Consider the following 25899-nt stretch of genomic DNA (forward strand, 5'->3'; position numbering starts at 1 on the left):
ATCACATCCCTGAAATCAACCCTGGAAATGAAGCAGATTGGTTCCGCCAGCGGATCAGAGCACATGCATTGTTGCAGTTTGTCATGTGGTTACTTTAGGATCTCTAATCTAGATTTGATCTGTGGGGATACTAGTGGTCCTACCTCAACAGAGTGTGTCTGCACCCTGCTTAGCACAACGGAGCTTCCTCCTAACCCCTAAGGCCTTCTGGAAAGTCCATACTGATAGAAAAAGAGACTTGCATGTGCAAAAGAAACCAAGATTTTTAAAGTTGGTGTTTGGATCATTCTGCCCTGTACCACTCATCAAAGGAAGGTGTTGGGGATTGGCAGTTAGTATTGGCTGGGTTTTCTATGAGAGAGTTTTTTTTAGGGAAATGAACTTTTTTGATATTCAGCATTCTTTCCAGAGGTCCTTTCTGGGTGGAGTTCATCCAGGCAGTACATATAAACAGTGAGATCAAGGCATTTTGTTAAAGGAGAACTACAAGTTGTGCCTCTAACAAATGACTCCAGAAGAGCATATGCGGTTTGTGCCTTTAGATTTTTTTTAAATTAAAAAATGTCTTAAAATTTAACACATGTACATGTTAAAATTTAAAAATATACCATGAAAAATGACTCTGCCTCCTATTTCTGACTGCCAATCCCCCATTTTCCTCTTTAGAGACAACCACTGTTAACATTTTCCTATGGATTCTTCCAGAGATATCATATGCACATTCAAACATATATGTACATACCACATATGGGTTTTGAAAGGTAGAGCTTTCTTAATGTTTGGGTGTATGGCAGCTGCTTAAAGGTTAGGGAAAAATTGAACAATATTGAAAAAAGAACAATACAGGATGAATAATATCACTGGGATACTGATTCCTGAGCCTGAGTGACTTTGGGGGCTCATGTAAATAATGCAGATCATTCCTACAGGAAAAAATATAAATAATACATACAGTTAAAGTGAGCTAATTCTATCTGTAAAGACAATGTTTTGAAATAAAACAGGACCTTGAATTTTCTCATTTTGTCTGTAATAGGGGAATCTTTGGGAGTCTTGTCTCTCTCTGTGTCTCACTAAAGCTGGATAGTGATGGAGCCTCTGAGCACTGTCTTGCATGCTCCTTGGCGCCTTCACCTTGGCCCATAAGTAAGGGTGGTTGGGAGCTGTTCCTAGCAACAGGCATCCCCCTCCCCCTGCTGGAAAGCAGGCAGTGTGTGCCTGGTGAGGACTAGATCCTAATCCAGTTGTTATGGGTAGGATGCACCTTTTCAACGATGGGCTCAAAGTATTTGCACTAGAAGATACCAAGATAATAATTGAGAAGTTTATGAATTCATTCCCTCTTGTCCCCTACATTGTCTCCAGTGGGACTGCTGCAGTCTCCAAATCCTGCTCAGGCTGAGCTGTTCTGAGACTGCAGATTCGAGTCTGTTCTCTGCTTGAAGCCCCGTTGGCCAGCAGTAAGTGTGCTCAGACTCCAGAATCCAAGTCATCTTTCTGGCATCAGCCAGAGTTTGATCTCCTAAACGTTAATTGTTGTTTCACAAATTGCATTTCCCAAGCTGCTTGAAGCTTTTCTTAATTTAGGAAAGAGGAATCAACAATAGATTATGGGAGGCTCCCCACCACTATTTTTCCAGACTCAAAAAACTCTGTTAGATAGTAAGATTCTCAGAAAACCACACAAGGCTTACCTTAGGCGTATGATGGTTTGATTTTATTTTTTTGTTTTAAATTTTTAAATTGTATTATTTGTTTGAGAGAGGATCTCACTGTGTGGTCCCAGCTGGCCTTGAACACCTGGGCTCAAGTGATCCTTCTGCCTCAGCCTCCTGAGTAGCTGGGATTACAGGCTTGAGCCACCACTCAGCTTTTTTCAGATTTTAATGTGCTTCTCATGTATATCTAATTTGATCTCTTTGGGGTGGCCGGGGGAGGACTATTATCTACATTTTATAAATGCAGAAATTGAGTCTCAAAATAGCCAAATCCCATGATAGTTTCGTACAGAAAGTAAGTCACTATCTGCAACAGAGTTTCCCCCAAAGTAGAGGGAACACTGACCCTTCAATAGACATCTAAAGAAATAGAGTTCCAGGGTCAGGGGAGCTTGGCAAACAGTGCCATCCTCTTGGAAGCCCTATATAAAGAAGCCTGTTTAACTCAGTGTTTCCCAAATTTACTTGATCGTTAATCCTCCCCTGCCTCCACTTGGTAATATCTTGCACCACGGTTTCTCATAACACTTTGGGAGACGCAAATCTACAACATCACCATGGAAAACAAAAATGTAATTTTTGAGTAACTTTAAAAAAAAGTATCTCTATTTAAAATAACTTTAGCTCTAATTCAGAAACTCCAAAAGTTATCCCCATGGCTGTCAGCTAAGAGTAATACTTCCAGATTCATGGAGCGGTATACAAGGCACTGTGGGAGATGTTTAAAATCTAGTCTAAGTCTCAGTTAGTTACTAGCTTTGTCTGTAAGCCTCGGTTTCTATACCAGAAAATGGTATTTATTCCTGTTTCATGGTCATTGAAGAGGGTAAATGAGCCAGCTCGCACACAGCACTTGACACAGAGCCTGGCACATAGTCAGTGCTCAGAAAATACTAACTTTTTATTTTTAGTTCATGAGCTCCAAGCAGATTTGCTGTTCAGAAGAGCCCAGTGGCCTCTGTCTTAGGGATGGTAATGGGCATGGGCCAGAAAGAGGTGCCATCGAGATTAGATTAAACCTGAGAAAGTTACAGTTGGTTGAAGTGTCTAATCCTATGTAGCTGGAGTAAAGCACGTGTACCAGATTATATTATTTTCCTAGGACCACCATAACAAAGTACTACAAACTGAATGGTTTACACAACAGAAATGGATTGTCTCACAGTTCAGAAGGCCAGAAGTCTGAGATCAAGGTTGTCGGCGTGGTTGGTTCCTTCTGAGGGCTGTGCGGAGGAATCTGTTTCATGATTCTTCCCAGCTGCTCGTGGGTTGCTGGCAATCTTTGGTGTTCCTTGGCTTGTAGACACATCAACCGATCGATCTCTGCCTTGGTGCTCACGTGGCGTGTTCCCCGTGTGCTTGTCTCAATCCAAGTTTCCCCTTTCTGTAAGGATGCCAATCACTGGACTGGGACCCACCCTATTCTCAGATGATCTCCTCATAACTGATTACTTCTGCAGCAACCCTATTTCCAAGTCAGGTCACATTTTGAGGTACTGGTTTAGAACTTCAACATATGAGTGTTTGGAGGACACAGTTCAGCTCACAACATGAGTGTAGTCTGTCAGTCCCTGGAAGAACCTTCAAGAGGAATTTGGCTAAGCATCCAGTTGTTGCATCTTTTTCTTTAGAACTACTTTTTTTTTTTTTTCCAGTCACCTTTATTAAGGTATGGCTTATATACAACCAAGTGCATCTGTTTTTAAGTGTACAGTTTAGTGAGTTTTGACAAATACACTGCCCCAATTAAGGTATAGACCGTTTTCGTCAGGTTAGAATTTCCTCCTGCTCGTTCCCCGGCAGCCCCTCTCCCATGTCCTAGCCCCCAGGCAGCCACTGCTCTGCTTCCTGCCACTGGAGATTAGTTGTAGCTGTACCTTTTCTAGAGTTTCATGTAAATGAAATTATACAGCATATATTTTTTATGCTGACCTTTCGGCTTTTATGTTCTTTTAATGTGAACTGTGAGTCCACAGGAATCGAGCATGGAAGTTTTTAATAACCATAAATCCAGCCTTTAGAATTCTGTAGCTGTTGGGGCACAATCTTGATAGATCTTTAAGGAAAAATTTATTGTTTTCTTACTGTGCCCGTAGCCCTGTAGGAGACACCTCATACCCTCATTAAATCCCCAGACAGCCCTGTGAAGTACGTGTTCTTTTCTCCATTTATAAAAGAGGCAGTTTCTTAGGGAATCTTTTTTTAAGTCTTTGATGACTGCTACCTGGAAAATGGGTTGAACTGAGAGATTTTTGAGCTTTTGCAAAAAAGCATTTAAGAATATTGGCATATGCCGATAGTGGTGTTTGTAGCGAAGTGTTACAAGGCCACTGTAAGGATTAAATGAGATAGTGATGTCAAGGGTTGAGAATGGTGCCTAACACACAGTGGGCACCCCCAAATGCCACCTGGCATTACTGTGATTAGCAGACTCACAGGCTGTCACAACCAAAGCCCTTCTGTGATGATCCAGGCCAGCACTCCACCCTTCAGGGCCCTGAGGTTCCCCCCATCTCCAGGGAGGACTTGACCTGTCCCTGTCCTTCACTCCCGTTCCCCCAGCAGCTTTGCCTTCTGGGTTTTTATCTGCAGCTAAAATGTAGGCTTTCCTCTGTAAAGAAGAGGTTCCACAATGAACAGGTATGGGCACCCCACCAGTGGGGTTCTGCTGCCTCCTTTTTACAGCATGAGAAGGCTTAGCGACTTTGGGCAGCAGGTGTGGGCAGGAGCCTGGAGCCCAGCTCTCTGAACTTCCAGCCTTTAGGAAATTAAAACAGGGAGATGCCAGCCCAATGCTGAGATATTTTAATGCCATGCCAGTTCAAAGTGAGGACGACTCTTACTATCTCAGTATCTCGGTATCTCCAGGCAAGCTAGAGGAGGAGTTTGTAGGCATGAATTGAAAGCTAATAATTTTCCAGCCTCCTGTTTGGGACATAGCAAACATTTTAGAGCTAAAATATGGAATCAGCCGACACTGTCTTTTTAGCAGTTATTTTTAATTTTGGGGGTTTGGGGGAGTTCTAATTTGTCAAATTTCCTCATCCCTTATCTTTCACATCACTTCAGAAATACGTGTGAATTAAGGTCAATTAGCATGTGTCGACATCCACCTCAAACTAAATCTCTAAATTATCTTCGTATAAATCTTGAAGAGGTAGTAATTTCAGCTTAAGTGGCAATTAAAAAGCAAGGATTATACTTAATAACCTCTGGGGGGGTACCTGAGGTCTTCTGTTGTAAAGTCTTGACAAATACTATTAGTCATCAATAATTTAGGGGGATATCATCTGACTTCCATTTAGTTTTACATGGTTATGAAGGCTCCAGTTCTCTCTGGGGAGATGGCAGAAAGAAAATAGCGGGCACATGTGTGTGTGGACTCTGGCGGCTGTGCTTCCCAGGTGCTTCTCAGCTGTGGCACTGAGCAAACCACTCAGTCGCCCTGAGCCTCAGTTTCCCTTTTCTCAGAAACGATCATAAACCAGATCTTTTCCAGCCCTGAATTCATTTGCTATTCATTATAAAAATGCTAATATGCAAAATCTATTTTAGAGCTACTAACTCAAATATAGTCCTGTGTTACGGGATTAACATTAATTTAGTTAACTGTATTGTCAGATTTGACATTGAGGACATATTCATGCTAATTAGAACAGGTACAGTGAATAGGCTCTCACTCGAGCTGTCTCATTAAGACTGAACTGAATTGATTTTGATGCTTTCTTATAGATTTTTAAATTAAGAGTAACAAATGGTAGCAATTGGCTCCGAATATATAGACTTTTACCTAGAGCAGCCACAGTCCCTCTCCACAATTATTTTTTACATTTCAGATATGCTAATTTGTTACCTCCTCCCATCTTTCTCTTTATTCTTGTCCAACTGAATTATATTAGTACAACTGAATGTATCTTTAGAGATAGACGTGGTAATCACTGCTTAATTTGTTTAACATTTTAATACCCGTAGCCCGAGTACATGAAACAGGGTATCGAGTGTGTTATTAGCAGATAAAATAATTCCAGTGATGGAATTTATTTTGAGTCTTAGTTTATATAAATGGTTGAGTGACTGTTAATATCAGGTCATCTCCTCTAAATGGTGATAAACAGGCCAGAACGTTAAGTGTCGTTATTATTAACTTCATTTCATTACTTCTAGTTTAGGATTTTCATTAGCTGACCAGAGCATTTTCAAATAACTTAGACTTAGAATATTTTTTAATTTGTCTCAAGAAAACATGTTTCCATAAAATACTGGACTGACTTAGGAACAAGAGGTTAATATTTTAGTATCACGCACATACCAGAGTCTCATCTTTTGCATATTTGCCATAGATAAGACAAACAGGAAGGAGGTATGTTCTGTACTTCTGAGGGCACTTTTTCATTTACATGAGGATTCTTTAAGCAGTGACTATCTAAGACCATCATTAAAGTTAGGCATTTCTGAATACAGGTGAAAATCATCACTTGTGAGATTTAAGCATAAATGTAAAAGTCGGGCAAATTTTCATTTACCATGTCTTAATTGAGAATTTATATTTTAAAAGCTTTGAGAATATAATAAAAGCAGGAAAAATAATGAATTTACCATGTATTATTCTTGTAATTAATAATATCAGAAGTTCATTAGTACACATTATCCATCAGCAGAAAAGATAATACTTGTAAAGTTTACATTTATAATAAAGTTTACTTTGTATAGCACAGTGTCCTGTGCAGTATAAAGTGTGTTGGGATTTCACAGTAAGTTCAGAATCACTGGGAAACAGAGGGAATAAGGAAATAAGGATAGCTGGCGCAGTGGCTCATGCCTGTAATCCTAACACTTTGGGAGGCTGAAGTGGGAGGATCACTTGAGGCCAGGAGTTTGAGACCAGCCTGGACAACATAGCAAGAACCCATCTCTAAAAAATTTTGTTTTAATTTTTAAAAAAGGAAAAAGGAATAAGGATGGTATGTGAGCAACATGTGTAGACTGGTGTTTTGTAAGTGTCCTTAAAAATAATCATTAAATCTTTAATATGTTTGCAAAATTTTGAAAATCTTCATGAAAAATTATAGCTTTGGCTAGGCGTGGTGGCTCACACCTGTAATCCCAGCACTTTGGGAGGCCGAGGTGGGCAGATCACAAGGTCAGGAGTTCAAGACCAGCCTGACAATGTGGTGAAACCCCATCTCTACTAAAAATACAAAAATTAGCCGGCCATGGTAGTGTGCACCTGTAGTCCAGCTACTCAGGAGGCTGAGGCAGGAGAATCACTTGAACCCAGGAGGCAGTCCCCGCCTGGGAGACAGAGAGACAGAGTGAGACTCCGTCTCAAAAAAAAAAAAAAAAAAAATTATAGCTTTGCGTTTTACAAATTAGTTTGTTTCCCTTTCTGCTTTTATTCTCCATACTAAAGTGTTTTCTAATATTTCATATGGTTATTGGAGAAAAGAAAAAGTTTATGTGAAGGAAGGTGAAAGATGGTGAGCTGTGGTGCACCTACCTTTTAAATTCTCTTCTGGAATGCCATATTAATGTTTATTTAGTGCCTACTGACTGTCTTGCCCTGTGCTAGAGACGGGGGGTATAGCAAGCAAAATCCAGTTCTACCCTTGCAGAGCCTGCAGGTAGACTGATTTCCTAGGGTAATTCTGAGTACCATATTTCATTTCTGAAAACACTTTGCCCTGATTGGGGGACCCACCCTACCCACTCTGAATCTGTCTCTTATAGCTACAGGAATCCAGAGTCAGCCCCGCAGAGCTGTTTGGCTGCTGTATTAGTCTGTTTTCACGCTGCTGATAAAGACATACCCGAGACTGGGCAATTTGCAAAAGAAAGAAGTTTATTGGACTCACAGTGCCACGTAACTGGGGAGGCCTCACAGTTACGGTGGAAGGTGAAAGGCACATCTCACATGGCACATGGCGGTAGACAAGAGAAGATAGCTTGTGCCGGGAAACTCCCCTTTTCTTTTTTTTTTTTTTTTTTTTTTGGAGACGGAGTGTTGCTCTTGTTGCCCAGGCTGGAGTGCGATGGCTCACCACAACCTCTGCCTCCTGGGTTCAAGCAGTTCTCCTGCCTCAGCCTCTTGAGTAGATGGGATTACAGCCATGCACCACCGTGCCCGGCTGATTTTTGTATTTTTTAGTAGAGATGGGGTTTCTCCATGTTGGTCAGGCAGGTCTCCAACTCTTAACCTCAGGTGATCTGCCCACCTCGGCCTCCCAAAGTGCTGGGATTACAGGCGTGAGCCACCACGCCCAGCCTCGAAACTCTCCTTTTTTTAAACCATCAGATTTCGCGAGACTTATTCAATATCACGAGAACAGCATGGGAAGGACCCGCCCCCATGATTCAGTTATCGCCCACCAGGTCCCTCCCACAACACATGGGGATTATGGGAGCTATAAGATGAGATTTGGATGGGGACACAGAGCCAAACCATATCAGCTGCCTTCTTGTCATTTTTAAAAACTGCAGTATTACCAGCACTCCTAATGTCCCGCTTCTCAGAGTGTGGGCTGATAACCCAGAGATTCCTCAGCGAGCACAGGCTGCCTCGTTCCTCCTGGTTACTGGAGTTTTTACTGTGCAGGGTGACTGCATCAGTGTTTCTGTCCCGGGAAGTATTATGTGTTTACTTTATTTCCACAAAATCTCTATCATCTTGTGAGTGTTTGATTTTCCTTTACTTGACATGTGTGCCTATTAACAGCATGAAATTGTGGGGTTGGTTTTTTCTTTTAATTGACATTTGGGCTGGGTAGGTAACAAATCAAACAGCATTTGATGCCTGCTGTCCCAAGGGACAAATCACTACTGAGGTCACTTACTGGAAAGAGATCAGAGCACTCCATCATAGAGCCTTGTCGGCTTCCTTTGTCATCTTCAGTACTATGTATTCATTTTCTACCAAGTACCAAAAATAAAAAAGGATTTCATGAAGTACTGTGGGGAGTTGATAGGAAAAGTAATTGGATGGTACTCACCACCTGATTTTATTCTGATTGCATCTGCAGGCTTTCAGCTGATGCCTGTGATGCTGTGAGCTCATTTAGTGGTGAACTTTCCATCAGGGCCAAGGATCTACCTGATGCTCTAAAAATCAGGCTTCAGCCCCAGGATCTTCAGGAGGAAGCCACACAGAGAGGGATCTTTCAGATTGGTTGGCGGGAGGACTGAAGCAAAATGCAGGAGCTGGGGCCGGGCGCGGTGGCTCAAGCCTGTAATCCCAGCACTTTGGGAGGCTGAGACGGGCGGATCACGAGGTCAGGAGATCGAGACCATCCTGGCTAATACGGTGAAACCCCGTCTCTACTAAAAAATACAAAAAACTAGCCGGGCGAGGTGGCGGGCGCCTGTAGTCCCAGCTACTCGGGAGGCTGAGGCAGGAGAATGGCCTAAACCCGGGGGGCGGAGCTTGCAGTGAGCCGAGATCGCGCCACGGCACTCCAGCCTGGGCGACAGAGCGAGACTCCGTCTCAAAAAAAAAAAAAAAAAAAAATGCAGGAGCATTCTCTTCTTACAAACCTCTCTCATTCAAAAGGGCCCACTTGCAGAGGGATCAAGTAAGTTCCTCCCGTGGATAAACAAGATCTATAGGGAAGCACACAGGCATTAGCCTGACCTCCTGAATATGTAAGTAGACAGGAGGTTGGGAAAATGAGGAGGTGAAACTAGTCTGATCCCTCCTCCCTGACACACACCCCTGTCCTCCTGTCTCTCTCATCTCCTATATTTTCCTTTCCATCAGTTTCTTTCTCACTCCCTCCCACACCACTGTCCTTTCCTCACTTCCTGTTCCCCTTCCCTTTCTTCTAACTTCTTGGCCTCTTTAGAGCTGCTGTCTGTCCCTTTCCTGCGTCTCTGACCCTGACCCCTTTTCTTCTCAGACAAAATTGCATTTATCCGCTGTGTTCTCCCAGCCCCTGTCATTGTCTTGGCATTATATACTGTGTCTTTTGCTTTAAAAACCATCTAATGAAATTCAGCTGGGCTCTTAACAATACCAAAGAAATTCTGTCGCCCATTTCACTTCCTCGGGCAGGAATGCTCTAGCGCAGTGCCGTCTGCTGCCACGGGCAAATGGCCTATTTTCCGCTGGCCGTTGTGGCTCACGTCTGTAATCCTAGCACTTTGGGAGGCCAAGGTGGGTGGATCACCTGAGGCCAGGAGTTTAAGACCAGCCTGGCCAACACAGTGAAATCCCGTCTCTACTAAAAATACAAAAATCAGCTGGGCTTGATGGCGCACACCTGTAATCCCAGTTACTCACTCTGGAGGCTGAGGCAGGAAAATCGTTTGAATTCAGGAAGTGGAGGTTGCAGTGAGCTGAGCAAGATCGTACCATTGCACTCCAGCCTGGGTGACAGAGTGAGATTCCATCTCAAAAAAAAAAAAAAAAAATAGGAAAAAGAGGCCTGTTTTCAGAGTCTAAGCCCTAGTGGGTCAGACGCCACCAGATTGCCCCAGACATCTAAGATAGGAGGATGCAAGTTTAGATCCTGGAATATTTTGCGTCTAACTTTTAAACCAACTAGCTTGTTTGAACTTGAGCAACTAATCTAAATATTGCTGCCTCCGTGTGTTCCTTCTTTGCAAAAGATGGTATTGGCTTTCTCTACTGCTTCCTCTGGACCTTACAAGGGTCATGGTTGTTCGTAAAGTCTTTGGAGTTCTGGGATCTCATAAATGGCGGCTTCCTGTGCATGAAGCACTATTTGGATACAAGGTACGATGGTTTTCTAATGCATTTCCATTTTTACAGGAAACTTCTTCCCAGTCAGGTTGATCTTTTAAAAGTTGGTTTGTTTTGTACTCTTGTTGGTTTTTATTTTAAGATATATCTCCAAGAACACAGATGTCTCCTTTACAGTGTGAAAATTGTAAAGAATAGCTCAATGCAATAAAATACTGAGGAGGATGATTGTTCACTGCTGTTTTCAGGGCTCATTCGAATGCCTGCTTCTTAATCTGTGCTTTCAGTGATATCTTCTCACCCATCTGCTCCTAAGCAGGAAGTTTCATCCACCACTGTCCTCTCCAAAATATTCCAAGAAACAAATCTCCTGTGCTAATACCAGGTCTGGCAGTTCAGCTGCAGGCAGTATTGGTCCAAATAGGACAAATGTAACTAAGAACTGGACAGCCCAATGGCCAGAAGAGAATTGGTCTATATTTTCTGAGGACAAATGAATGCCAGTGAATGCCAGATGTCACCTAGGTCCAGGAGGAGTGTTTCTGGCAAATCGCTAGGCCTGGAGCCTATCAACAGGACACATGACCCATTAGGTCTGAGTGTAAACGTGATACTACTTCCCTCAACATCTCTCTGCCTTTTCTTTCTTTCTTTTTTTTTTTTTTTTGAACGAGGTCTCACTGTGTTGCCTGGGCTGGGATGCAGTGGCATGATCATAGCTCACTGCAGCCTCGAACTCCTGGGCTCAAGTAGTCCTCCTGTTTCATCCTCCTGAGTCACAGACTGTAGGCTGAGACCACCACGCCCAGCTAGTTTTTTAATCTTTTTAGAAACACTGTCTCACTATGTTGCCCAGGTTGGTCTCAAACTCCTGGCCTCAAGCATCCCTCCTACTTCAGCCTCCAAGTCACTGGGATTGCAGGCATAAGCCACTGTGCTTGGCTCTCTCCTCCCCAACACCTTTAAAAATTTTTATTACCGAATATGTCTTTTGGAAAACTCGGCACTGATTCTGCTTACAAGAGATCGTTACTTTATTTTTAAAGAGCATCACTTTATATCATTGAGACAAATTTTTTTTCCTGTTCTACAGGCGAATCTCAAGCGGCTTTCAGACTAATATTCTAGAACAATGAAAGACATAAATAAGTAAATGATACTCCAATAAAATGACACTAAGTAAAGAATCTTTCCCAAGTAGGCATTTTGCTTATTAAGCACCATATTTTATTTGCTGTTTTCTCCTGCCAGTGGAGGCAAATAGAAAGCAGTAGTGATTAAAATGTAATCTTCCCGATCAGCTAGAGAAAATGGTGTGATTGTTAAGGAATCTCCCTGGGTTGGCTTTTTTTGCACTCATGCTTTTGGAATGCCTTTCATTTCATGACCAGTTCTCCTTTCTTTCAAAGGCGTTTTGAATTCCAATTCTGACCTTCTAAAATGTTAGCTTTCTTAAGATATTTGAATCTCTATGGCTTATATTTTTTAAAAATCATAGACTAGTAAAAATTCAGAACTGGAAAGAGCATTATAGAGCATCTGGTCCGACTGCATAGATTATAAATGGGAAAGCTGAAGTGAGGGAGAAAAGAATTTGCCAAGGCCACATAGCTCATCGGTGACATGGCTTAGGCTAAAACTTGGTCTCTATGTTGTTGCATCCTTGGGAAAACGTTCTGAGTTTAGGTCCCTTACTCCTTGTCAACACTGTTAGAAGTGCCACAAATAGTTTGCTCTTTAAAAGGTAATTGGGGCAAAAGTTAGAAGTGTGATCTTTGTAATGTGGAATTACTAAATATAGGTACGTCTTATTTAAAAATAATACACCCTGGATTTATAAAACCCAGAGAAGTGCAGTCTTTGGGGTATTTAAGTATTATTTAGTTCTCAAAGTATTTCAGACATAATTTGATTGAAAAAAAAATTTTCAGCCCACTACAGCCTCCACCTCCCTGGTTCAAGTGATTCTCTTGCCTCAGCCTCCCGAGTAGCTAGGACTACAGGCATGCACCACCACACCTGGCTAATTTTTGTATTTTTAGTAGAGATGGGATTTCACCATGTTGTCAAGGCTGGTCTTGAACTCCTGGCCTTAAGTGTCCACCTGCCTTGGCCTCCCAAAGTGCTGAGATTCCAGACATGAGCCACCACATCTGGCCAAAAAATTTTTATTTATGTGGGGTCTCTTGTCATCAGGAATTCCCTGTGCATATGACTAATTCTCACATTAAACTTACAAACTCCCTGAGGAGTTCATTTCCATAGTGTCCTAGCCTGGCATCAATTAGAGCAACCAGCCAACATTTTCTAAATGAATGAACAAATGAGCAAATGAACTTTTTATGAACACATTTATTATATAGAGTAAGTCATGTACGTATAAACCTGTGTATTTTAACTTTTCTTTTTTTAATACAAAAAAAGTCAAGCAAATGGGCACTTAAGAATCTCAGAGGAGGCCAGGCACGGTGGCTCACGCCTGTAATCTTAGCACTTTAAGAGGCCGAGGCAGGCGGATTGCCTGAGCTCAGGAGTTCGAAACCAGCCTGGGCAACACAGTGAAACCCTGTCTCTACTAAAATACAAAAAATTAGCTGGGCGTGGTGGCGGGCACCTGTAATCCCAGCTACTTGGGAGGCTGAGGCAAGAGAATTGCTTGAACCCAGGAGGCAGAGGCTGCAGTGAGCCGAGATCGCGCCACTGCACTCCAGCCTGGGCGACAGAGTGAGACTCCATCTCCACAAAAAAAAGTCTCGGAGGAGGTTCCCAGAGACTCAATTCAGATTAAAAGGAGCACATTTAGCTTTGGATACTCTGCTGAATGAGGACTTTCTATGACCACATCCAAGAAGTTAGTAAGTTTATGATTTATGTAGAGGCCAATACGTCCTGCTAAATGCACATGGAACTGAGAGTTAGGGAGTGAATAAAGTGCCAATTTTCTGTGGTAGGGGAGGTGTCCACTTCCTGGGCCAGCTGGTCCCCGCCTTCTCTGTGATCACTGACCCTCCTTCTAAGCCTCCAGCCAGTATGTTCACCCCCAAACACAGACAGGGTGAAAGGAACAAGGCAAATCTCTCCCTCCTCCAGGGAATGCCAGAGCATGTATAGCCTAGTAATAAGAGAGTGGCAACCTTATCTGGGTACACAATGGCTAGCATGTAAAATATCACAGTAAATTTATTACTAGATAATTATAGGCTAAGCCACTTGACCTCAGAGTCAACTTCCTTCTCTGAAATGGTGATAATACCTAACATTGTGCAGAGGTTTCTGATTTCAGACTTGAAGGCCCCCTCTACGTGTTAGATGCTGTTTCATTGCCAACATTTGGTGTCGTTCGCATCTTCCCCCCACAAGAGTGTGTGCAGGGCGACTTCAGGAAACGCAGGCAGTGTACTTGGATAGCTTTGATCATTTTGCTCTCGCCGTGTTTTAGAGCTGGGAATGGAGGGATCTAGAAGAGGGGGCAGACGACCAGACAGACCCTGAGAGTGTGGGAAGTATAGGCGACTGACCCTGTCTTTCAGGATCAAATGAAATCGTCTTGCTTGTCAGCTGAATACAAGCTTCCTTGACCTGAAGCCCATTTAATACTCAGTTCCGTGCATTTCCTCCCTGGCAAGAAAATTAAGAAAAGGGAAGTATTATCCCTAAGTTTAGTTCCATTCCTGTATTTCTTCATTCTGGCCTCTTAAAAATGTCAAAAATCCTATTATGAAGGTAAAATATAGCAGTGTGTCAAGAGTATGTACTAAATGATTTGATTGGACAATTGAGCGCTATTTTTTTTCCATTTTTAAAATTCAATAGTAGTAAATATTCAACTCTGTATAGCATAAATAAAAGCAACTAAAAATTTTTGCCTGTAGCATCATCACCCGGTCCTAATGCCTACTAATATTTTGGTGCATTTAATGCTACAATTTTTTATTGTACCAACACACATTTGCAAAAATGGCCTTTCCCTATAGAACTATTATTACTGAAGCTGCTCTGTCACTTTTAATGCTATGTTTTAGCTTTTTAAAAGTGAACAGTATCTATAGTTGAGCTGTAGAATGTATTTAAATTATTCTCTAGTGTTTTAAGTGTATTTAAAAATATGTAAGAAATCTATTTTAAAAATTAATTCGGCTATAAGAAACTTGTGAAATTCTATTCAGATGTTATTTTTCTCAAGTTCATTTCCTTTTTGAACTAAAAGCAGAGAAATGTTGGCCAATAGTCATTCTTTTCATGGCCTCAGCTTGGTAATCTAATAAGGGAGCTTCTCAGATACATATTTCACTATGAAAAAGAAAAAAAAAAGGCATGTTGAGGACACTCACTGTATCTGGCAGACAGACTGTGCAGTGAAATAGATAAACAGCAGTAACACCTTGTCCTGCCCCACAGCAAGAAGGGTAACATTTTACCACTTCAGATTAGGGAGGAACTGCAGATTAATTTAACACAGTCCCTGGTCATTTTGAAACAACTTTGAAGCACCCTATTTTTAATTTGTCTTTAATTCTGTGAAATTACGATTTTAATCTGAAAAGAAAAAGCAATACAGCTCAAGTACCATTTCATGAACCTACTGTAATGATTTCATTCTCTACTTCCTTTCATACACTTTGTCCAAGGCACATAATTAGCATCTCCGTCCCATTTTCTTTTTATTTATGTGCACCCCACAATGCAATACTGTGTTACATCAATGCAAAGCACTGCCTTTTTGTTGGGCCTTGCCGCTCAGTGACCTTAAAGTAGTTCCCTGTACTTCTCACTAGGTCTGTAGAAGGCTTGTCTGTCTGTCCATCTGGCTTGTCAAATTTCACTTTATTTGTGCTCAGAGGAAAGAAAGAAACTTCATTTTTTCCTTCTAAATGCCAGACACTCTGTTAGATGTCTTCCCAAGCACTGTCTCATCTACTGCCATCTTTGCCCCTCTGTCGGGTAGGGCAATTTGATTCCCGTCTTAGAGATGAGGATACTGGAGTTAGATCAGTTTGGTAACTTCTCAGAGATTGCACAGGGGGCGGGCGGCTGAGTTCAAACCAGGTCTTCAGATTCCGAAGGAGCAGGGCTTTTTCTCCTGTACCCTTACTTAGGGTGCCCTGTATATGTGACTTTGCCAGTTATATGGAGTTTTGAAAATTGTCTTAACTTAGAAAAATGTTTTCCTTTACTGTTTTGGGATGGAAATTTTTATTCAATATATTGTATACTTTCCAATCTAATTTATTCTGAGGATTGATCTTTGGATGACTTAATTTTAGGTGATTTTAGCAAGTAGCTACTGTCCTGTGAGCTAGAAAACCAATAATCCCACTTCTTATAATGATTAAGAATAAGTAACACAAAGAAATGATAAATGGTTGAAGTGATGGATATCCTAATTACTCTGATCTGAGCATTGTATACGTATATGGAATTAACACTCTGTACCTCATAAATATGTACAATTAAGTGTCAATTAAAAATAAAATTTTTAAAATTTTATTACATTCTTAAAAAAGAGTAAGTAGTCTCTATGAATTTGAAGGGGGCTCCTATGAATAAAGTGACTAGAAAGCTCGACATCAAATTTGGATACTCAGGAGACTCTTTTGGGCTAATTCTTCGTTGTTTCCCAAATGGTCAAGATTGACAGAAACTGTTCTCTAAATTATGCATACGGTACTCATCAATTTTGAATCACTGCTGCGTTTTGTTTTGTTTTGTTTTTCTTAAGTGAAATTACCAGAAAGATTATTTTCTTTCTCTTCAGGCTCATTCTGCTATTTAGTTAAAGTCAATGGAGAACATAGAGTTTGGCAGGTGATAGGTGCCCAATAAATAGCACTTGAATGAATGAAGAAACCAGTGAGGCCTCTTTCAAAATACATTGACGTTATGGTTGAGAGTCTTGCTATACAATTAAGTAGCTATGGTCAGTAAAGTGATGTTTTCTTGTAAGAACCTTTATTGAGAGTCCAATGATTGTCATTCTTGAAACAACACTCCCAAGGCAACTACAGATTTCCGTCCCAGGGAGCAAGATCCTTGCCTAAGACACTTTTGATTACCCTTGTCAGACTATCAGAGTTAATCAGAACATTCCCATATCCAAGTATGCCATATAATACAGATGGTGTGTGTGTGTGTGTGTGTGTGTGTGTGTGTGTGTGTGTGTGTGTGTGTGAGAGAGAGAGAGAGAGAGAGAGAGAAATATATTTAAATCGAGGTTGAAATTTGTGGAAAAGTTATGATCTGTATTAAATTCTTTCACTGCTCTACTGAATGTTATGAATTAAAATGTCAGAGAATATGGGTATTTTACCACTGACATGCTTTTCTGGAGCTATCACTAAGAAGCCTGTTTCTTTCTCCAGTGAAGGAGGTAATATGGTCAAACTCAATAGTGAAACGTGACATAAGACAGGGACATACACATTCTTAACAAATAAAGTCATTAAAACTTTCAGTTTAAACTTCAGCTCATTTGTTCAAGGCAGTACCCCTAGGGCTCCCGTTTGAACAGCACACAGCTAGGTTAGAAGGCAGATTTTTCATTTGCTGCTTTTGAAAGATGCCTGAAGTCAAATCCCTTGAAGGATTTTACAACCAAAAAAATCATTGCTCCTCTGTTGGGTAGGTGAGATGGATGATGAAGCTATGGGAAGGAGCTGGGAAATGGAAATGTTAAAGATGCACTGATCAGCACGCCTGGAAAATCTGTACAGGACAGATATGGGAAAGGAGGAATTAGAAATAGAATTCCTAAGGGCTGGTTCAGGTCAGAGTATATTTTAGTCAGATTTGGTGAATTCTATCAAAGGAAATAATAAGCACTTTTTTTGGCTTTAAAAAAAGTGTTATTTCACAGAAATTTAAGTAAGTATTTCAACAGTAAAGTGTTCTAATTGGAGGATTTTTTCCCAAGATTATTTTCAGTTTATCTTATTTTTATTTAATAGAACTTAAAGTGAACGAATCCTCCGCGTGCATATGTATACAACTGTGTCACCACTCAGATCAAGATGTGCAGCTTTGCTGGTCACTCCCTCCTCCAGCTACTACTCCCAAAGGTGGCCGTTGTTCTGATCTTTGTCATCGTCCTGCCTGCCTGTCACTTCATGTAAATACAATCATACAGTACGTGTCCTTTTGTTCCTGACACCTTTTCTTCAGTGCTCTACCAAATCCATAGGGCATCATTCTTTTTTTAAAAAAAAAAGTATAGTGTCAGTAAAGAAGGGAGAAATACTGTTAGAAAGGGAGAGGGAAATGAATGTGTGTGTGAGGGGTCATAAGGCATTTGATCACTTGAGGCCATGAGTTCAAGACCAGCCTGGATAAACATAGCGAGTCCCCATCTCTACAAAAAAAGAAAAAAATTTTTTTTAATTAGCCAAGTGTAGTGGCACACACCTGTAATCCCACCTACTTGGGAAAATGAGGCAGGAGAATCGCTTGACCCCAGGAGCTCAAGGCTTCAGTGAGCCCTGATAGCACCACTCCATTCCAGCCTTGGCAACAGAGTGAGACCCTGTCTCTAAGAAATAAGAATAAATTGTATTCAGTTCTAAAATACTCCTGCTTCTCCATCACAGGAGTGGGAAATTCAAGTCAGTCATGATTTGGGCTTCCAAATATTAAGAAAAATTTTAGCAAAGTTTACTTCTACCAGAAGTTACTACACTGTCCAAAATGATGGCAACTAGCCACAGGTAGCTATCTAAATTAAAATTTATTATTATTATTATTATTATTATTATTGAGACAGAGTTTTGCCGTGTTGCCTAGGCTGGAGTACGGTGGTACAATCTTGGCTCAATGAAACCTCCATCTCCCATGTTCAAGCAATTCTCCTGCCTCAGCCTCACGAGTAACTGGGATTACAGGCACCTGCCACCACACCCGGCTAATTTTTGTATTGTTTTTGTTTTTGTTTTTGTTTTTGTTTTGAGACGGAGTCTCGCTCTGTCACCCAGGCTGGAGTGCAGTGGCCAGATCTCAGCTCACTGCAAGCTCCACCTCCCAGGTTTACGCCATTCTCCTGCCTCAGCCTCCCAAGTAGCTGGGACTACAGGCGCCCGCCCCCTCGCCCGACTAGTTTTTTTGTATTTTTTAGTAGAGACGGGGTTTCACCGTGTTAGCCAGGATGGTCTCGATCTCCTGACCTCGTGATCCGCCCGTCTCGGCCTCCCAAAGTGCTGGGATTACAGGCTTGAGCCACCGTGCCCGGCCAATTTTTGTATTTTTAATAGAGATGAGGTTTTGCCATGTTGGCCAGGCTGGGCTCAAACTCCTGACCTCAGGTGGTCTGCCCACCTTGGCCTCCCAAAGTGCTGGAATTACAGGCGTGAGCCACCACGGCTGGCCTAAATTAAAATTTAAATTAACTAAAATAAAATTAAAGATTCAGTCTCACTATGACACCCACTTGTGGCTGGTGGTGACCGTATTGAACTGTGTAGGTCCAGAGCATCTCCTCCACTGCAGAAAGTTCTGTGGACAGCTCTGTTTAGAATGTGGGGTCTTAGCTCCCTACCTTTCCACCTCTTCTTCTCCAGACACAAGGATGTTATTATGGTGGGCTTCATTTATTTTTTCATTGTAAGTTATCATGTAATTCTGTGGTTCTCAGACCACAGATCACCATACAAGCTTCTGTCTCCTGCATTATCCCTCAACCTGGGAGAAAAAAATAAGTGGTTGTGACACTATGCTGAACTTTTAATTTCTGGAAGGTACCATGCCCTCTCCCACTTTGGAGCCTTGGAAATACCACTTGGGACCCTCCTTCCTACCTCCCAGTGTTTGTTAAGTTCTCAGTTCTCAGTCTCTAGGGATCCTTCCCCATCCTTCCAGCCCCCACCCTGGGTTAAATGTCCCCTCCATCAGCTGCTGTAGTAGCCCGGCCTTCCTCTGTCCTGATTGCAGTCGCATGTTTCATGGGCTCTCTTCTACTGAACAGCAGGACTGGTGAGGCCAGAGACCAGCCTGTTTTGTTTACTCTTGTTCACTTATCATTTGGAACAATGCCTGGCACTCAAGAGATGTTAATAAATGTCATGGGCTGGGTGCAGTGGCTCACACCTATAATCTCAGCACTTTGGGAGGCCGAGGCGGGCTGATCGCCTGAGCTCAAGAGCTGGAGACCAGCCTGGGCAACATGGTGAAACCCCATTTATACTAAAAACATGAAAAAAATAAATTAGCCAGGTGTGGTGGTGTACTCCTGTAGTCCCAGCTGCTTAGGAAGCTGAGGCATGAAAATTGCTTGAACCTGGGAGGCAGAAGCTGCACCAAACTGAGATCATGCCACTGCACTCCAGCCTGAGTGACAGAGGTGAGACCCTGTCTCAAAATAATAATAATAATAATAAAATGTCATGGTCCAGGCCTGGTGGCTCATTCCTATAATTCCAGCACTTTGGGAGGCCTAGGTAGGAAGATCAGTTGAGGCCAGGAGTTTAAGACCAGCCTGAGCAACATAGCAAGACCCCGTGTCTACAAAAAAATGTTTTTAGTTGGCCAGGTGTGGTGGTGCACACCTGTAGACCGAGCTACTGGGAAGACTGAGACGAGAAGATCACTTGAGCCCAGGAGCTCAAGGCTGTAGTGAGCTATGATTGTGCCACTGCACTCCAGCCTGGGCAAGAGAGTGAAACCCTGTCTCTAAAAAATAAAAATAAGTGAAAATGTTTTGAAGGAGAGAACAATGGGCTGCACAGGGGAGGAGCAGTAATCAAGTAGCTTCGTGTTAGGACAGGGTTCGTCTCCCGGATTCTTCCTCTGTATTCCGGAAGGAGTTTTAGCACAGAGCGCTCTGCCTGAGCAATGCGCAGAAATCGAAATAGTCTTTAGCACTCTCAGTTGTTTCTTCAGCAGTGTGATGGCGCATCCAAGTCACTTGCACTCTTTCTGGTTAAAGGTTATGGTTTTCCTTTCTCTAGAAGTAATCCTGAAAGACATACACAAACTAAGATGATGATGGGAAGGTAGAGTTGAGGATGATGATGGAACGACAGAAGGCTCTGCTGCATCTCAGCGGGCAGCCATGCTTGGCATCCCTGGCCAAGGCCCCCCAAGCCAAACAACCTCGCAGGGAAGCAGCTGTGTAACAGGAAGGATTCCTTATCAAGACAGGTGGCAGAAATCCCACTTCAAACTCGCTTTACAAATACAGAAATTTATTTTCCCAAGTCACAGAAAATCTAGAGGTGGGAGGCTGAGAGATGGCTGATGCAGTGTGTCAACAATGTCAGCGAGGACCTGGCTTCCTTCCAGCTCTCAGCTCTGCCATCCTGGGCATTGGCTTCATCCTTAAACTGGCAGGGAGATGGCAGCTGCAGGTAGCAGCGTCCCATCCTGGACTTCAGTGTCCATCTAGGTAAAGTTGAGAAAGTGTCAGCTGCAGCTACTGGCCAAGGAAAGAGGTTGCCACAACTGTGTTAGATGAAGCATCTGGAGTCAATGGGATAGATACTGAGCATCAACTCCAACGTCTATTACAAGTGCCCAGACTCTCAGCCCCAAATATCCTCCCCTAACACCAGTCTGAGGATTTTAAAAGTTCTCATATATCAGGTACAGTGGCTCACACCTGTAATCCCAGTGACTTGGGAGGCTGAAGCAGGAGGATTGCTTGAGGGCAGGAGTTCAAGGCCAGCCTGGGCTACACAGTGAGACCCCTGTCTCTAAAAACGTTAAAAATAAAAAATTAGGCCTGATGTGGTGGCTCATGCCTGTAATCCTAACACTTTGGAGGCCGAGGCAGAAGGATCACTTTGAGCTCACGAGTTCAAGACCAGTCTGGGCAACATGGCAAAAACCTGTCTCTACTAAAAATATAAAAATTAGCTGGGCATTAGTGGCCTGTACCTGTAGTGTCAGCTACTCAGGAGGCTGAGGCTGGAGAATCGCTTGAGCCTGGGAAGTGGAGGTTGCAATGAAATGAAATGGCGCCAGCCTGGGTGACAGAGTAAGATACTATGTCAATAATAATAATAGCCAGGTGTGGTGGCATGTACCTGTAATACCAGTTACTTGGGAAGCTGAGGTGGGGGGATCGCTTGATCCCAGAAGTTTGAGGCTGCAGTGAGCAGCTTCGATCACACCACAGCACTCCAGCCTGGGCAACGGAGAGAGACTCTGTCTCTTAAAAAAAAGTTCTTACAATCTGCCCCATATGGAAAATACCAAGTGAAGTGAAAAGCCCTGACTGGGTTAACTAATATCAGTTAATGCCTTAGAAATGAGCATAGCCAGAGCAACCCTGCAGAAAGAGGAGAACATCCAGGATGGGGAGATCCAGCCTAGGAGAACCAAGAGGACTCACCAAAGGAGGGCAGTTCTAATCCTCGCCCTTAAGGGTCAATGCCCACCCCACCCCACCCCTACCCTGAGCTGAAGAAACACTAGTTTAATTTTAAATTTAGCAATATCCATTGCATTTATGACTTACAATGTAAATGGTATATATTCTGAGAAATCTGGAATGCTTCAACCGATCAGTTACACTTTCATTTTTCTCTCTTTCTATATAGACCTGGCAGTGTTAGAGCCGTGCTGAATGAGGTCACAGTCTAACGACAATATTAACCCTGCAAATCTGTTCATTTTCGCCTGAGCACCTTCAGGCAGGATAGAGAATGTGTCCAATTGAAAAACTATTACAGACTCTGCCGCACTATGATGGGCTAAAATGTAACAGGGAGGGAGGTGTGCGTGTGCCTGTGTGTGTGCGCGTGTGTATGTGTGTGTCTGTCCCAGGGAATCATTTTCTAAAAGGAAGTCAGTATGTGTCTGTTAAAAGTGGAGGTTGTATGATAGCATTTTTAAAGGAAAAATGTGTTTTCTGTCATCCAAATTTTAAAATGCTACTTTTAGTATTTCTGAACCTTACCTGTTTTATATTTACTACCAACTGTCTTGGTTTTTAATTTTTTTTCCAATACCTAATACCCCTTTAACTCTCCTTCTTTGTGTGTTACAAACATCCTGTTGTGTTTTTCAATATCTATTTTGCATTGTTAAAAATATCTAGAAACATATAAAGAATAATGTAGTAAACACCCTTGGCCGGGCGCGGTGGCTCAAGCCTGTAATCCCAGCACTTTGGGAGGCCGAGACGGGCGAATCACGAGGTCAGGAGATCGAGACCATCCTGGCTAACATGGTGAAACCCCGTCTCTACTAAAAAAATACAAAAAACTAGCCAGGTGAGGTGGCGGGCGCCTGTGGTCCCAGCTACTCGGGAGGCTGAGGCAGGAGAATGGCATGGGCCCGGGAGGCGGAGCTTGCAGTGAGCTGAAATCCGGCCACTGCACTCCCGCCTGGATGACAGAGCCAGACTCCGTCTCAAAAAAAAAAAAAAACAAAAAAAAAACACCCTTGAGCCGACCAGCCGATTTAAGAACTAAAACATTAACTCTTTTTCTATAACTGTTTCTAGGCTCTGTTAATTCAGCATGTAGAAACACATAACACAGATGGTAAACATTTTGCGTAAAGGCCCAGTCACCACCCCATTCACAGTAGATGTTGAGTTTCAGAAAGCATGTGCATTCACAGTCTTGCTTGGACATGTGGTTAATGCTAAGTGGTCTAACAGTTGTGCCCCAGGTAACTCCTGAAGCTGTTCCAGATCATAAAATCTATGATGTTTTGCAAATTTATATTTTATCATGCTGTGTTTTATGCAGAAAAGCTAGATGACTTCCCCTTTGTGGTCTCCATCAAAGGCATTTTTCAAAATCCCTGGCTTTGCCATACATTGTTTGCATGTTTGAAAGCAATCTTTGGCTAAATTATAAATCTGAGAGTATACGTGTGTCATTGGTGTTACAGAATTCGTGCATAAGTGCTATTTTAGCTTATTCTTCAGTTAGATACTCTAAATGTTTGACCCCTTCATTGAATACCAGAGACCTATCTTTACTTGTCTGTGGTTTGGGCTCTAATTTAAAAGCAAACAACCATGTTTTGATAGCATTTGAAATATTTATATTGTATCCATGGAAAGGATGTAATAATTTATTTTCTCAAGAGTATAGTTTCTGCCCGGGTGAGGTGGTTCACGCCTGTAATCCTAGCACTTTGGGAGGCTGAGATGAGCAGGTCGCCTGAGCCCAGGAGGTCAAGATCAGCATGGGCGACATGAAGAAACCCTGTTTCTACAACAAACATAAAAATTAGCTGGGCGTAGTGGCGGGTGCCTGTAGTCCCAGCTACTAGGGAGGCTGAGGCGGGAGGATTGCTTGGGCCTAGGAGGTTGAGGCTGCAGTGAACCATGATCATACCACTGCACTCCAGCCTGGGGACCCTATCTCAAAAAAAAAAAAAAAAAAGGTACAATTTCTTAAACATGTTCTTGCTGCCAGCAGGTGATATCCTCATTCTGGTCTGTTTGCTCACATTGCCCCTTCGCCTGTGCGACCGCACATCAACATCTGCCTCAGTTACACTTTGGGAACTTGATTTCTTCAAGAAGTCAGGCATACAGAAGAGCAGTTCGCTTGTGGTCCATGAGCAAGCACATATTTATCATTGGAGGGTATATTGACTGATAAATTTGTCGTACCTCTTTGCGAGGTTGCTTTGAGTATGTGAGCTGATGGCTAGACCAGTATGCTCTCTTTTTCCTGATTTGAAAAAGTTTAAGAAAACATTTTGTAGAACACAGGTGTCAGGGGTCTGTTTTATTCCAAGTGCATAGCAATGAGGAAGTTTTCAAAGAGAGGGCTAACTCTCATGCATTTTATTTAGATATGTATTGTTTGAAGGGTTTGATTGTTGTTTTATTTGGAATGAATAGGCTTTTCATATCATACTAGTTGCGATTTGTCAATTGATAAATGCAAGAATTTGTTAGTATAATAAGCCTTCATAGTCCTCAGAGTTATTCGAAGTGAACATTAGTTCAGCTCCTTATTTCTGAGCATGTGAAGATTTCCTTTTCTTTAATACAGAATTTGTTTTTCTGATACTCATGATAACAAAAGCAAGAGCTTGCCGGTTTTTCAGGTTTTATTACTGAATGAGTATCGTTAATCACTTGTTCATTCCTTATGCTATATGTATTTCCTATCTTTCTGCTGTAAAGAGAAAAAGTGTCTAAACTTGCTTATCTCTCTGTAGGACAGTCGGCCCAATATGTCAAGACCTCTGATCACTAGATCCCCTGCATCTCCACTGAACAACCAAGGCATCCCTACTCCAGCACAACTCACAAAATCCAATGCGCCTGTCCACATTGATGTGGGCGGCCACATGTACACCAGCAGCCTGGCCACCCTCACCAAATACCCTGAATCCAGGTAATCTGAAAAACTGAAAAATCAGACTCTGACGTGCATGTATTTGATAACCTAACTGTTTTTCCTTTGACAAGCATAGCAGCGTAGCCTCGTGGAGGCAGGGGCAGGACGTGAAAGTGTGTGAGCCACCCTGCTGCCTAGGCTGGACGTCCTCGAATCAGGATTGGACCCGCAGCTTAGTCGAGTCCATGTAAAAATGTCACAGGAGAATGGAATACTGTGATATTTTGCTCTACAATGATATTCATAATTCTCAATGTAGTACAAAAAAGATGGTGATTTCTCCCCAACGCCTTCGTTCCTTCCTTCTTTAAAAACATGCTTTCTTATAGGTTCTGATAATTTTATAGGAATGAGTTGGTTCATCAACTTGTGGACTAGAAAAAAAAAAAAAGAGATTCTCAGCAGTGAGGCATTATATTTAGATCTGTATGCAAAAATCCATGAAGCCAAAATAGTATAGTTTTGAAAAAAGGGCGGGCCATGGAACTTACGAACTTAAGGTAGATAAATAAATATACAAATTGTTTAAAGATAAAGGGTGATTTACAAATAGGCAGTATACATTTATGTTTATGACTTATCTCCTCCCATGCCCCTGCCCACCCATTTCTTTATTATTATTATTATTATTATTATTGTTGTTGTTGTTATTATTATTTTGCAGTCAGGGTCTTGTTCTGTCGCCCAGGCTGGAGTGCAGTGGTGCAAACATGGCTCATTGCAGCCTTGACCTTCTGGGCTTAAGTGACCCTTCCACCTCAGCCTTCCCGGGAGCTGAGACCATAGGTGCATGCCCCCATGCCCACCTAATTTTTTTTTTATTTTTTGTAGAGACAGGGACAGACTATGTTGCCAAGGCTAGTCTTGAACTCCTGGCCTCAGCAATTCTTCCATCTCAGCCTCCGAAAGTGCTGGGACTATAGGTGTGAGCCATTGCACCTGGCTAATTTTTTTTAATTTTTTGTAGAGATGGGGTTGCACTATGTTGCCTAGACTGGTCTCGAACTCCTGGCCTCAGGCAATTCTTCTACCTTGGTCATGGCCAGAGTGCTGGGATTACAGGTGTGAGCCACTGCACCTAGCCCCAACCACCCATTTCTAAAGGAGTTTCAAAGAAATAATTTCCTTTCTACCCTGGGACAACCCTCCTGGCTCTGCCCCAGATGTGGGGGCTATGCCCAGATCCTGT

At 42.3% G+C, this 25899-nt stretch overlaps 1 protein-coding gene across 6 annotated transcripts in view; it reads left to right on the forward strand.

The window, feature by feature from the left end:
• Positions 1 to 25899, forward strand: part of LOC105465377 (potassium channel tetramerization domain containing 1) — a 202524-nt gene that overhangs the window by 129335 nt on the left and 47290 nt on the right. For 5 of the 6 annotated variants that reach the window (XM_011713810.3, XM_071085515.1, XM_071085516.1 and 2 more), the window contains exon 2: positions 24529 to 24707. In XM_011713810.3, the coding sequence (XP_011712112.1) occupies positions 24529 to 24707 (179 nt within the window). Of the gene's footprint in view, positions 1 to 17357; positions 17536 to 24528; positions 24708 to 25899 lie in introns of all 6 variants that reach the window. The other variant, XM_011713828.3, reaches the window with a different exon arrangement.

The sequence above is a fragment of the Macaca nemestrina genome, chromosome 19, assembly GCF_043159975.1.
Source record: "Macaca nemestrina isolate mMacNem1 chromosome 19, mMacNem.hap1, whole genome shotgun sequence".
NCBI classification, from domain to species: domain Eukaryota; kingdom Metazoa; phylum Chordata; class Mammalia; order Primates; family Cercopithecidae; genus Macaca; species Macaca nemestrina.